This window comes from Sus scrofa, chromosome 13, assembly GCF_000003025.6.
Source record: "Sus scrofa isolate TJ Tabasco breed Duroc chromosome 13, Sscrofa11.1, whole genome shotgun sequence".
In the NCBI taxonomy this organism is placed as follows: Eukaryota; Metazoa; Chordata; class Mammalia; order Artiodactyla; family Suidae; genus Sus; species Sus scrofa.
Window position 1 is genome coordinate 33,085,854 of NC_010455.5, and position 14,470 is coordinate 33,100,323.

Consider the following 14,470-nt stretch of genomic DNA (forward strand, 5'->3'; position numbering starts at 1 on the left):
CACTGTCAACCTCAGTTTCTCTGGCTGTCATCCTTCTTGGAACAGAGGCTGGCTGGAAGGAGGGGGCCTGCCTCAGGAACCAGGGCTGGCCAAGTCTGTGCAGTTCAGGAGGCCCAGGCAGGTGAGCGGGGGCCTGAGCCCAGCCTGCAGGGTAAAAAGAGGTCCTGCCAGTCTCCCTCTCTTCTGACATATGGCCCACCACAGTGGAGCCACATGGGAGCTGGGAGCACTGGCCTTCAAGTCATGTGACACTTGCCTCAGCCCCTTTCCCCCAGCCTGGCTCCTGCTGACTCTTCCTGGTCCAGCTGCCAGATGCACAGGGGCACCAGGATGACTGGAGGAGGCATAGTGGGAGCCCAAGTCCAGCTCGGGCTAGTGTTCCCTCCAGGGTCTGGCTGGGTGAGGCTAGGCAGATGCCAGGCCAGGTCAGAGCTGGAAAGGGTACTGTCGGAGGTAGTCAGCCATACGCCGCGGTAGTGGCAGGCAGTCCACATCAGCCACCAGACGGTTGATGACGAGGCGGCACAGGTGCTGCAGGCTTCGGGCACTGCTTCTGCGCACAAAAGGCTGCACCAGTTTCAGGTGCACAGCAGTTGCAGGCAAGCCTGGGTCACCAGGCGCATCTTCCTTAGGGGTAGGCAGGGTCGGGGTGGGTGCAGGGTCAGGACTGTCACTTCGGGTATCTGCAGCACAGGAGGCCACATAGTGCTGCACAAGGCTGACCACATCTGGAAAGGCCAGGATGCGTGGCCTGGACAGGCAGTTGGAGTCCAGGCGGAAGCTGGAGTCGGCGTACTCAATGCGCACGTTGGTGGGGCCGCGGGTGGTTTTGACCGACAGTGTGAACAGGTAGCTGGGGTGGGTGCTGTCACGTACTAGGAATGTGCCCTCTGGCATCTTCTGCAGGTGTTGCCGGGCCTCGCTGGCCGTAATGGAACCCCAATACCAGCCTAGGCAGATGGAGAGGGGGATAAGAGACGGGTCACAGTGGAAATTAGCTGGGGCACCAACCCATGGCAGGGCAGGGCAGAGCTCAGCCTTGCCTTTCACACTTCCCTGGGGAGGGCTGTACTCCCTCTCCTCCATCAGAGTCTTCTGGGCGGGCTGTGCCTTTCAAGGTACTCACTTGGTAGAGCCAAACTTCCCCCATCAGACTTCCCAGGACATGTCCCGCCTCCCTCCTCAGGCTCACCAGATTCCCGAAGGTAGGAGAAGGTCTTGGCTATGCACAGTAGATCTTCCTCGGGGTCCAGCACCTTAGGCTCACTCTCTGGATGGGCTGGGGACTCCTCTGCTGCCTCCTCCAGGAAGGCCCCAACAGGCAAAGGCTGCATAGCTAGTTCGGGCAGCTCCAGGGACTGGGCCCACAGGGGCCGCTGCCCAGTCTGCTCCACAGCCAGCAAAGGACAAGGTCTAGAAGGGGGTGGATAGGCAGTGAGTGGAAGCCTTGTGCTCGCCCCATTTCCAAAGACCCTTCTCTGCTGCAGACTGTCTACGTGACCTTTGACCAGTCTATCTCACTAGAAGCCCCAGTTTCCTCTCTGCCCACCCATAGGATCAGTGAGACCAGAACCCCACCTCCCACTTGTCATCACTAAAGGCCTCTTAATTCCTTCCCCCACATATGAACCCTCTTCTGAAAGAGACTTCTTTACCCTCCTGCTTTATTAAACAGTAATTACAATCATCCCTCAGGTATCCACGGGGGGGCTCATGGATACCAAAATCTGTGGATGCTCAAGTCCCTAATATGAATGGCATAGTACAATGAATGCACTGGGCTCTCAGTATCCATTGGTTTCACACCTGCAGATGCAGAGGGCCAACTATACTCTTTTGCACCAACTGAATATACAAATCAGTCCCTATAGGCATTTGTAGCTCACAGTGGCCAGCTGGTGTCCCCACCACACTCATAGCCTCATGATGGTGCCTTCCTGGTAGGGGTGGGCTGATTAAATGGCATGGTCCTGGTTGAACCAAGGGATGGACCTGTGTGGGGTCTTCCAAGAGGCCCCAAGATTATGGTAGGATGTCCAAGGTCACATGCTACCTCCCCAGGGGTAAGAATATCTATTGGAGGGATGTAGGTCCACACTGGCCAGGGCTTAGAGGCTGGAATAATCTCCCCAAACAGGTCAGACTCCTATCCTGTTCTCCCCTCCTTCCAGCTGAGGGTCTGGGGTAGACAATTGCCTCTAAAGGCACTGACAAGTCCCACCTCCCATAAATATGAGCTTCCACCAAAGGGCAAGGTACTCATCCCTCTTTCTACATCTCACCCTAACAAGCCTGCCCTACCAGGCACTATGATCTTATGCAAACTTTGCTCTTCTCTAGGTGTCAGTTTTCCCACCCATCTGGTGAGGGGCCCCACCAGCCCAGACATTGAGGGGTCTGGCCACACCCTATTCTCAGTCTGAGGAGCAGCTTCGCTTTAGAGGAAGCCCGCCTGGTATGGCAATCCTGGGGCTTCCTGGGAGTGTGGGGCAAGGTGCTGGTTCCCTAGGAAGAGGCTGCTGGTCCTCTCCCACTTGTCACAAAATAAATCCTTGGCCCTCAGTTCTGGGTCTGGTCCCTTGCTGGCCCTCAAGACACCAAGACAATGAAACCCTGGGCCCTGCTCTAAAGGACAGCTCATAACTCAAAGTCATAAAAGCAAAGAATGTCACGGGGGAGTCAGGGTCTGCCTGCTCCTGAGCTGAGTCTGCCAGGTCAAAGGAAGGAAGAGAGGGGAAAGCAGTGTAGAGATGACAGCATGGACAAAAACAGCCAGGTATTGCTTATGAGACAGGAAGAGGTAGGCAGGAGCCTGTAGCAGGAGGGGAACGAGATCTGATAGTGTAGGTTATAGGTGACTCAGAAGATTTCAATAAGTCAGGGGGCCCATGACCACTCCTAAGAAGGGGCCATAAGACCCTGGCACCCCACAGCCTGCTAATACTTTTCTACCCCTGCTCTAGCTAGCTGTACCTTGGGAGCTCTGGAATCCTTCTTGGGGAACTGGAGGTTGAGTTCCAGGGGACTGGCTGATGGCTGGTCTACTGGGACCCAGAGCTCAGCTCAGGCCCAGGAGTCTTCTAGGAGTATGGTAGGCAGCTAGCCTGTCAGGCCAGATGGAGCCTCTTGGGGTGGACATACCCACCTTAGCAGGGCACACGTGGGTGTGGGCAACCTCCAGGGTTGACATGTATCCAGGTGTGTGAATGGCTGTATTGGTCACCAAAAGCTCCTGGTGAGTGTATATCTGGGGAGGGTTGTGTCCACAGCCTTGTCATCATCATGGTGGTGCTGGTGGCTAGTGTGTTCCAGGTGAGGGTGGCCTGTATGTGTATGTACCTGCTGTGGACCCCAGCCTGTAGGTTCTGCCTGGGAACATAAGCCAATGGGGCGAACTCAGCCCTGAGAGGGAATCACCCCTCAGCAAGGCTGACAACCCAGACCTACAGTTGGGAATCCCTTGCTCCCTACCTCAGGAGGACACTAACTGGTCTGTGGCTGTATGTGTGCAGGTCTTAAAAATCTTGCTCCCTGCCACCCAATGCTGGCCCTGTAGTTTCAAAGGGGCCTTCAGCTGGAGCAAAGTGAAAAAGTATGGGAGCTCGGAATTGGATGGGTCCCAAGGACAAAGGCAGTGGGGGTGGGGGGAAGGTGTTCTGGAGTCCCAAAATTCAGAGAGGAGGAAGGGAGATGATGGAGGCAATCAGAGAGAAATATAGAAGTATGTACAGTCTTCCTAGCCCCTCTAGGTCTCCTCCCTGGAAACAGGACTGCTCAGAGCAAGGGGCATGTCAGCCTTGCCCCACCTTCCACCCTTCTTCACTTGGTACTATGCCAGTTTTAATAACAGCAGTCCTTGGGCCACCCAGCTCTCCCTGGCTGTGGAGCACCTACTCACACCTCCCTGGAGCTTTCTGAGCTCCTATCAGATCAGTCTGGAGAGCATCAGACTCCTTGGTTGAGGCTCTGGATGGAAGGAACGTGCCAAGAATACTCAGCTGAGGCCAAAATTCTGTTTTATCAGTCCCCACCCGACCCGTGCAAGTCTTTGGGAACTTTGGAGAAGGGAGGCAGGAGCCAAGGTCCTTCTCACTTTGGGATCCCAGATTGGACTGAAAGAAGGAGTGAGGCCACTGCGAGAGTGCCTTCAGCAGGACCAGGCCAAACCTAGGGGACAGGTTTGGGGACTAACCCCCTAGGGGATAGGGGAGGGGACAGGCAAGGATCTCATGCTGGCTACCCAAGAAAAGCCTAACTGGCTACCCAAGAAAAGCCTGTGGTAGGAGAGTGGATGACAGTCCAGAGAGGGGAAGGGGCTGGCCCAAGGTCACCACTAGGCCTTTGGGCCAGCAGGCTAGTGTCCAGCGATCAGGGCCCAGAAAGAGGTATGGGCTGCCTGAGGCCTCTACCTGCTCCAGACAGAACCCAAGCTTAGCCCACCCTGTGTTTCTCCTGTCTTCAGCCGACCCCCAGTTTCTCTACCCACAGTGCCAGCAGAGGTAGTGACGAAGTTGTCACCATTTCCTGCTGTCACTCCAGAGGTCTTTCCGAGCTCGGCCATCAAGCTCAACCCGTCAAGCCCCCTTAATAACTCCGTGGCTAGCACGAGGCTAGTACTCTCCCGCGTCCCAGCGCCGACTTGGGAGTGGGCAGAAAGCCGCGCTTACCCCTGAACGCAGAGGACCATGTCCCAGCAGCAGCAGCGGCAGCTCCGGAGCTGGGGCTCGGCCGGACAGCGACGGCTGAACGGAGCCAGTGGGCGCGGATCGCGCTCACAAGGTAGGCTCCCGAGGCGCACGGGCGGCGGACCGGGACTGAGAGGAGGCAGCTCAGGCAAGCGGAGAGGGAGCGGGGGGCGGGCCGGGAGGCGGGGCGGGGCGAGCAGCCTAATCTTTTGTCCTCTGTGTCCCAGCCCTTCCCGGAAGCGACGTCTTCCTAGAACCGCCGGCTGTGCGGCCGGGAGGGGAGGGGTGCGAGCGGAGGCGTCTGGTCCCTAGTCTGGGGCCAAAGGCCGCCACTAAAGGAAACACATTTGATAGATTTCCAAGAACTTTCCAGGAAAATGGGGCGGGATCCTACGTGACGACCAATCGAAGTTCAGGAGGCGGAGCCGAGTGGTCAGGGAGGGCCAATTACAGCTCTAGGACTTTAGGCTGACGTGACCAGGCGAGGTTGAGTGTGATCTAGAGAACCTTGGGGGAAAGACCGAGTTGAAGAAGGCTAGGGAGGTGCTAATGCTCTACCCACCCCAGCCCAGATTTCCTTCCGGCACTTGCTTCGTGGGTGACAGGCCCCATTATCTCTCTGTAGACCAGTGGCAGCACGAGCGCCGGGTCAAAGGCCTGTCCTCCCAGCCAGCGGCTCCTTCAATGTGGTCTGTCTAGTCTGCGAGCGCCCCCTGTGGGCTTCACTTGCTCCCCAAGACTGTTGGGGGAAGTGGGTAGCTTGGGGTGTGGTTTGGAGAGGGACATTGGGGGAGGGATGGGGTGCCGAGGGAGTACTCAAATCCCAGGCGGTCAACGGGGATCAAGCCTGGGGCCACCACGGCCTAAAGGATACAGACGAGATAGTTTTCACTGAGAGCTGGGGGAGAAGGCACCGTTAAAACCTTTGCACCAGGCAGGGCCACCCAGTCTCGGCCCCAAGCTGGCCGGCCCTCCAATTTGGGAAGAAATGACTACCGATCTGAGGCAGGCCAGGATAGTGAGCCCCAGGTCACCCCACAGGACAGTCCACAAGGGTCTCTGCATTGCTGGGCCCCCTAAAAATGTGGGAGAGAGACCCGGAGTGCCAAACACCCAGAGATAAACTGAAGGTAAGATAATAAGGGTAGAGAGTTGAAGCAGTGACACCCCTGCTCCCATCTACATGGAGCACTTGACACATCAAGATCCTCAACAGCTGGTATTGCCCTCTCTGTGCTGAGACCCAGGGAAAAAGTCAGAAGCCCACGCTCCCACCCCTGATCCTCTACCTTTTCCCAGTTCACTGGACTCACCAGGGAGCATCTTGAAAGACCATAGGGGCTGCATATACTTCCTCCAAGCTCTTGGGACAGAGGAGAGAGAGAGTTGGAGAAGTGGCAGGGTCCACACCCCCCTTCCCACTGCCTGATGTGTACCTTATAATCCCAGGTTCCCTGGAAAGAAGGTAAGCTTCAGGTCCCCAAGCAGGGATGACAGACTTCTGGCAGTGTCCAGAGGCTTAAATGGTAGTATCCAGGCTTTCCTCAGGGCAGTTAGGGCTGAGCTTGCCCTGCCTTGAAGGGGATGGAAAACAGAGGAAATCCAAAAGCATGGTGTTGTGAAAAGGACAAAATGACAAATAATGGTTAGGTGAGAATTGACATCAGGGAACCTACTTCTCTGTAAATTTCCTGAAGGGAAGTTGAGCTTTAGTGAAGTTTTACCAGCCCTCCTGAGGAAGCCAGAAGCTGCTTGCATGGGATGGGGATGGCTGTGGTGACCTCACTGCCCACTTTGATGGCTGGGGCACCTGGAGAGCCAGCATGGGGCCTCTGTGTAAGGTGCCATTTCTCCAGTAGGAATTGTCTGCTGCCCCACTTTACTATGAAGAGAAAGGGTCTTCACAGCTGACAAGTAAGAGAGCTGGAATTTGAACGTAGATCCCTGTGGAGACAAATCCCAAGCTCTCTACCCCAAGACTCTACCCCTTTCTTCTAACTGTCACTACTTTACTGAAGTCTTAGTAGGTGCCAGATGCTTTCAGCTGTTTCCAGCCCCATTTCAGCCCCCTACTACATATCGCCTCCTCTTTACAGGTGAGAAACTGAGCCACAGAGAGATATCCCCCATAGACATACCCCTTATCTTACAGGCCCTACCCCTTCCCCTACTTCCTTTCTAGGCTCCTGTGGCAAGTCAACACCTAGGCATCCTTCAGGATCCAACTTTCAGGTCCTCAGTGAAGCCTCCCTGCCTCCAGGCCAGTCAGCATCAGAACACCACGGGCATCCACTTCAAGGCACCCCCTACCAAGGTCAGTGCTTCTGTAGTTCTGTGTGTAAACTAGAGGACCTAAGGGTTTTGCCCTCCAGCTACCCTTTGTGAATTTGACAGCACTATGCATCTCCCCTGCTTGCTGGGGACAGTGGTGTCCCTCTCTTTTGCCCCAGGTGCATGTCTGCCCCAGGTGTTGCAGGTCCCTCTAGCCGCCTAATTAATCACTCCTGCCCCAACTGCTGGACCCACACTGCCACCCAGTGGCAATTCCTCTCATGGTTTCATGTGCCACAACTCCACAGATCTCCCCTCTAGAAAAATCCCTCCCCTAGACCTCAGAGATTTTTGCTGCAGGATCTCTCTGCCTCTCCCTACCCAGAATAGTCACAAGATGGGTCACAAGAACACACAGCAGTGCCTTCCTCAAGGTCTGGCTCATTTGATTTCTAAACTCTCACATGTATGGCCTCTCCTTTCCCCTAAAGAACAGATGGGGTGTGTGTGTGTGTGTGTGTGTGTGTGTGTGTGTGTGTGTGTGTGTATTGAGGGAGAGAGTTCAGCTGCTCCCACCCCTACCCTTCCCTTGGCTTACCATCCTAATACTGTGTCCTCCCATCAGTGTGCAGGTGGCAGATACTTACAGGAGCATAAGCAGTGAGGGGAAACCATGCTTTCTGACCTCCCTGGATCACTGCGAAACATGCGTCTATAATGAACCTACGTAGGGAATGTGCGTACTTGAGTAAGTGCTGGCCTTGATGTGGACACTGAAAGGGGAGAAGCATCACCACTGCTTACTTTTTACATTTCAGTATGGCTTGAATTTATTATAATAAGCAAGCTTTGTTTATGCAATTAAAATTTTTAGTGAAAAGGGAGTTCCCATCGTGGCGCAGCGGAAATGAATCCCACTAGGAACCATGAGGGTGGGAGTTTGATCCCTGGCCTTGCTCAGCGGGTCAAGGATCGGGTGTTGCTATGAGTTGTGGTATAGGTTGAAGATGCGGCTCAGATCCTGCATTGCTGTGGCTGTGGTGTAGGCTGGTGACCACAGCTCCAATTAGACCCCTAGCCTGGGAACCTCCATATGCCATGGGTGTGGCCCTAAAAAGACAAAAAGACAAAAAAAATTTTTTTTTCAGTAAAAAGGGACCGGTTTTAAAAATACAAATACAAAAATGTTAGAACAATTGTAATCTAACTCCATTTTTATAAAATAACTCAGAGACCACAGCATGCAGAGATGCCCTTGGCTATGACAAACAGCCAGCCTCCACCCTCAGTTCCCAGCCCCCTGCTTATGAGTTGGGTCTTGGCTGTCCAGAATGAGATCTTGTGCAGCTTTAGGCGCATCTGGTTCAACCTCCATCAGAAAAGGCAAATCCTTCTCAAGCCTCCAAGCTGTGGAACTTTCTGTCTCACAGGGCTTCCTCCAAGGCTCTAAGATCTTGGATCAGATACTCAGGTTGGGCTCAAGAACAGACGTCCTGGGTCCCGCCAGGCATAAATATGTCTGTGTTTTGTGTATGTGCATGCCTGTGTGTCTCTTTGTGCATGTGCACACATGTAAAGGTGTGATTGTGCATATGTGTGTGCATATGTGAATACATGTGAGAACATGTACATGTAGATATGAGAGGAGGGCATAGTTTGAGGGTGAGAACTGGGTCCTGGAGTTGTTCTTTGGGGGTTGAGATGGAGGCTCTACCATAATGGCTACTGACCTCAGGCAGGTCGCTTGACCTCTCAGGGCTTGTCTCTCTTGTGTGCCTGTGGTGTAGGCTGCCTTGGTTTGGTACTGCTCTCTCTCTTCCAGTCTCAAGGAGGTCATGGGGTGCCCAGAAAGGGCACCTACCCAGTGTCTGATCCAAAAGAAGGGCTCAGTTTGCTTAAGTTGAGATTATCATCAGGGCCTCTACCTTACCGAACCCTGCTAGCTTGAAGGTTGCCTCAAGGAGACAGGAAAGAGGGCCCCCCCACCTCCCTATCCAGCTCAAAGCCTGTGCCTGCTCTCCTGGAGCTGTGGCCCCAAAGAGCCTGGACCTGAAGTCAAGCCGTCTACATGTATCCACATGCCTGTGTGTGTTGCAGCATAGGGGCAGGGAACTCACCTGGCTCCAATTCCAAGGCCAGAGAGTACCTTTGGATACTTAGGTGTGGAGGGAAGATAACCTAGGGATGGGACAGAGGCCTCGGTTCCTGCAATCCTGCAAGGGTCTGTAGATGGCAGCAGAGGCCTGCATAGGGATCCTTCAAATCACACCTTTCTTGTCCCAGGTGAACCACCTTGTTCTGGGATGAGAGGTGAGAGGGATGTGCATGAGTAGTGATTTGTCCAAGGAGACAGCTACACACTCTGCAGCTCTAGACAAGTTGTTTTCTCTCAGGGGTCCTCAGTTTCCTCATCTGTGACATAAGAGTTAACAGCCTGTGATAGGAAACCAGGTTCAAAATATGTAATCTAAGATGGGCTCAGAGTAGGGACCTAAATGTGGAAGGGAAAACCACTCAGCTAATAAAGAATATGTGACAGACCAATGGAACAGAATAGAGAATCCGGAAATAAACCCTGACACCTATGGTCAATTAATCTTTGACAAAGGAGGCAAGAACATAAAATGGGAAAAAGAAAGTCTATTCAGCAAGCATTGCTGGGAAACCTGGACAGCTGCATGCAAAGCAATGAAACTAGAACACACCCTCACACCATGCACAAAAATAAACTCAAAATGGCTGAAAGACTTAAATAGATGACAGGACACCATCAAACTCCTAGAAGAAAACATAGGCAAAACACTCTCTGACATCAACATCATGAATATTTTCTCAGGTCAGTCTCCCAAAGCAATAGAAATTAGAGCAAAAATAAACCCATGGGCCCTCATCAAACTGAAAAGCTTTTGCACAGCAAAGGAAACCCAAAAGAAAACAAAAAGACAACTTACAGAATGGGAGAAAACAGTTGCAAATGATGCAACTGACAAGGGCTTAATCTCTAGAATATATAAGCAACTTATACAACCCAACAGCAAAAAAGCCAATCAATCAATGGAAAAATGGGCAAAAGACCTGAATAGACATTTCTCCAAAGAAGATATACAGATGGCCAACAAACACATGAAAAAATGCTCAACATCGCTGATTATAAGAGAAATGCAAATCAAAACTACCATGAGATACCACCTCACACCAGTCAGAATGGCCATCATTAATAAGCCCACAAATAACAAGTGCTGGAGGGGTTGTGGAGAAAAGGGAACCCTCCTGCACTCTTGGTGGGAATGTAAACTGGCACAGCCACTATGGAGAACAGTTTGGAGATACCTTAGAAATCTATCCATAGAACTTCCATATGACCCCGCAATCCCACTCTTGGGCATCTATCCGGACAAAACTCTACTTGAAAGAGACACATGCACCCGCATGTTCATTGCAGCACTATTCACAATAGCCAGGACATGGAAACAACCCAAATGTCCATCGACAGATGATTGGATTCGGAAGGTGTGGTATATATACACAATGGAATACTACTCAGCCATAAAAAAGAATGATGACATAATGCCATTTGCAGCAACATGGATGGAGCTAGAGAATCTCATCCTGAGTGAAATGAGCCAGAAAGACAAAGACAAATGCCATATGATATCACTTATAACTGGAATCTAATATCCAGCACAAATGAACATCTCAGAAAAGAAAATCATGGACTTGGAGAAGAGACTTGTGGTTGCCTGATGGGAGGGGGAGGGAGTGGGAGGGATCGGGAGATTGGGCTTATCAGACACAACTTAGAATAGATTTACAAGGAGATCCTGCTGAATAGCTTTGAGAACTTTGTCTAGATACTCATGTTGCAACAGAAGAAAGGGTGGGGGAAAAATGTAATGTATACATGTAAGGATAACCTGACCCCCTTGCTGTACAGTGGGGAAAAAAAAAAAAGAATATCTGTCACTGGGGTGGGAGAAGACTTTTAAAACACAACACCCTAAGCTCAAACCATAAGATGAAAAGTTGATCCATCTGACCAAATGGGAATTTAGGATTTCTGGTCTTAGGATACTGAATCCCAAGAGAATATGAGCAGGAGATGGACGGTAGGGAAGAGATGGCCAGAACCACTAGGAACTAGAGAGACGCGAATCACAACAAAATTCCATTTCACTTGGCATGTTGGCAAAAATTAGTACTTTAGGTAGGTGGCGGTGGGCCACCGCTAAGGAAATCGCAAGCTTTACAAATTATTCTGGAAGGTCTCAGGGCAGAGTGCAGAGAAAACACCCCACTAAAGGGGCTCCCTGAGTCTCCGAGAGAAACAAGACTTCCTATGCTGCCACTTCTTTGGTGGCTGGTAAAATTCGAGGCTCAAACAACCCACGCAGAACCTCGCTCTCTAGAGCTGGGGTCTACCGGGCCACTGGCGGAGCCTCGGTGGTTTCCGCCCCCTCGAGAAGCCACGCCCCCTATTGCTGCCGCTGCTCTGGGCGGGCCCCGCCGGGCCCCGCCCAATCCTGCCAAGGGCCTCCTGGCCCTTTAAGGCTGACCGAGCCCGGCCTCTAGTCTGGGACGCGTGGGGGAGGGGGGCGGTCACATGGGCCGACGGCTGCGCGGCTCCGCTCCGGGCTCCCGCGGCCGCTGGCTCCGGCTACTGCCGCCCCTACCTCTTACCGGCCCTGCAGCCGGGTGTACTGCCAGGTACGCCCTCGCCAGGTACACTTTCCCTGGGCCCCCTCCACCTCCCACTCCCGGGACCTCGCGGCCCTTTCCCTTCTAGATGGGTGGCCGGGCGGGACTCTCCTGTGCCCCGCTGCGCGACCACCGCCCCCCTGCCGCGTCTCCGTACACTCCAGCAGTTCGCCTGGCATTCCCAGCCCTGTCCCTGGCCCAAAACCCAGTGTGGTTCAGGGGCTCCAAGGCTGGGGTATATTGAAGTAATCTGAGCGGAACTCACTCTTCCTTTCTTCCCCAAGTGGCCTTGGACACGCCAGGCTGGGGCCGCCTCTGAGCGCCCCGCGGGGGCCATGGATGTCGAGACAGCAGAGGATCAGGGGGGCCCTGCGCCCCCGCCAGGTGCACCCTGCGGAACTTGCTTAGCAGGCGCTCCGGCCCTCGGGGGGCGGCGCGAGCCCAAGAAGTACGCAGTGACCGACGACTACCAGTTGTCCAAGCAGGTGCTGGGCTTGGGTGTGAACGGCAAGGTGCTGGAATGTTTCCATCGGCGCACTGGGCAGAAATGTGCCCTGAAGGTCAGTGACCCTTCACTGCCGTGTGGGTGACCCAGAGGGCCCAGCAGCAGAGACCTGTGGCCTCGGGGCCTCTGTTAAGCTTCTTATGCTCAGCATCTTCTTCCGCCCTCTTACTACCCGGTAAGGACAGGCTCCTGGTCCTCCCTTCTTTACAGTTGGGGAAACTGAGGCTAGGCCTAGGGTGTCCTGTGCCAGGGAGCAAGGGGGTGGAGTCAGTATGCGTACAGCCTGCTGTACCCGGAAGCAGGGAAGGAGTGGCTCCTGACTCTGGGTTTCTGACTGGGCCCAAGGAGGGCCTTCATTCAGCTTGGCTGCTCCTTCCCTGAGAAGCTCTTCTGACTGGAATGGGTCTAAGTTTCTTTCTACCTGAGAATGAGTCCCTGTGAAAGCTTGAAGTGGGGCTGCATTCTCCTGTGGCCCCTGCCTGCCTGGGCTCCTGGGTGGGAGCCTCCCAGGGCTGACTGGTGGGCAAGGATGACACCCATCACACCTGTGGGCAGGAGCTGCTGATGGGCTTCAGCTGAGTCACCAGACCCATGTTGAAAGGGGCAGGTCCTATCCAAGTCTGACCCACCTTGTTTCCTGGGCAGAGGGCAAGCCAGCCAGCTAGCCACATCACACCAGAGGCTCCTTATAGGCCTAGCTGAGATCTCAGTGATACAGGTGGAATCCAGGGAGTCCTGGGGGTGGCTGGTCTAGCTATGTAGTTCTGGTTTAGGTCATATATAGAGTTCTGGGCCCAGGACCCTGCCCCATACCCAGAATCCCTTGAATCTGGGGTCATCACTGGGAAATTTACTTAATTGCAGCCCGTGCCAATAGCAACCTGAATGGTAGAACATGGCAAGGAGAGTGGCTCCTAGAGGTTAGAATACAGCAAAGGATATTCTCATTTTACAGACATTGCAATTATGAGCCCAAGTGCAGAGTCCTACAGATGTAGCTCTCATCTTTGGCCTGCATTTGCCAGTTCCATGATCTTGGACTCTTGAAATCAGGTTTCTGCTCAAGGGTTTATAAGATAAGGAGTTGACGTGAGCTTGGAAGAGATGATGTGTGTAGAATAATTGGTACAGGGCCTGATGCAAGCATGGACAGGCTATAAGACTTATTTAGGGTACAGAGTCTGCAAGTATCCTATCAGGAACCTGGGCCCAGCTCCCTGTGTCTTTCCCAATGGTGTTAGGGCTGATAGAGAGGGTCATCTCCCCAGGGTGATCTTGGAGACCACAAGAATGGGTCCAGAGGATGCTCAGGGCTGGGCTGGTGAGGCTGGGTCTTAGGAACAGCTTCTTTGCTTACTAACCCAACAGTGGAGTGGGGTTGGGGGGCCCTTTTGGAGCCCCAGGCAGGGAATTCTCTGAGTCCTTCAGGAAAAAGATGGCTCTTCTGAGGGGAGATGGGGCTGAAGAGGTGAGAAGTGAGGGTTTCCACCCTCTCCCTCAGCATCATCTTCGTCCTTTCACCCCTGCTAGGACACCCGGCACAGTCAGGATGGGCAAGGGACCAACTGAGGCCAGAGCATCTCTTCGTAAAACCAAGGCTTTGGTCTTATGAGTCAGGGCTGGGCTCTGACCAGCTCCTGTGGTACTCCTGCTGCTGTGAGTGAGGCAGGAATGGAGTGGGAGGCCAGAATTCATGGGCCCAGGCAGCAACGGCTTTAATCAGGACTGCACCCAGGCCCTTCTCCATAGCAACGGCTTTAATCAGGACTGCACCCAGGCCCTTCTCCCCTTCTCCATAGGTGTGTCTGACAAGTGACTTCTGACTGCAACAACTTCCTAAGCACCTCTTCTTGAATCTAGGGCTTCAAGGCTCTCTGTTCTGGACTGGAAACTAGGGCAGGCCTAGAACTTTAGGCTTTTTGGATGAACAAGTCTAGGGATACTGGTGTAGCACCTTCTGGACCTGGTGGTTGGCCCTCAAGGAGAACATGGATTAGATGTGCCCCCCACCCCCACCCCAGCATCTTCTTGTTCTTGCCAACCCCCTATCCCCCTCCAGTGACCAAGCCTAGAAATCCCTCCGCAGCTAGGCAGGTCCTCACCATCTTCCAAGATGGGATGAGCACAACCTCTAGCACATCGTACCTGTAAGTGACAGCTCTAGTCTCGGGAAGGTAGGTGGCACTTTTCTGCTTATAGCCTCTGCCCCCTGCCCAGGAGATCCAAGACCAGGGGACTTCAGCACATGGGCAGGCCTGGGCCCCAGGAGCTCAGCCAGTCCATGAATGGGTCTCAGCCGTCTCTCTGCCTCTGT

The 14,470-nt window shown here is 53.5% G+C and overlaps 2 protein-coding genes across 3 annotated transcripts in view; one reads left to right on the forward strand and one right to left on the reverse strand.

Moving 5' to 3' along the window:
* CISH (cytokine inducible SH2 containing protein) lies at positions 427-4,687 on the reverse strand. The gene is given in 3 exon segments (NM_001315788.1): positions 427-950; positions 1,193-1,413; positions 4,668-4,687. Coding segments are annotated over 3 exon segments (765 nt in total).
* MAPKAPK3 (mitogen-activated protein kinase-activated protein kinase 3) overlaps positions 11,476-14,470 on the forward strand; it is a 28,492-nt gene continuing 25,497 nt past the window's right edge. The window contains exons 1-2 of one of the 2 annotated variants that reach the window (XM_005669545.3): positions 11,476-11,675; positions 11,936-12,211. In XM_005669545.3, the coding sequence (XP_005669602.1) occupies positions 11,987-12,211 (225 nt within the window). In that variant the 5' untranslated portion in view covers positions 11,476-11,675; positions 11,936-11,986. 2 annotated transcript variants of the gene reach the window in all.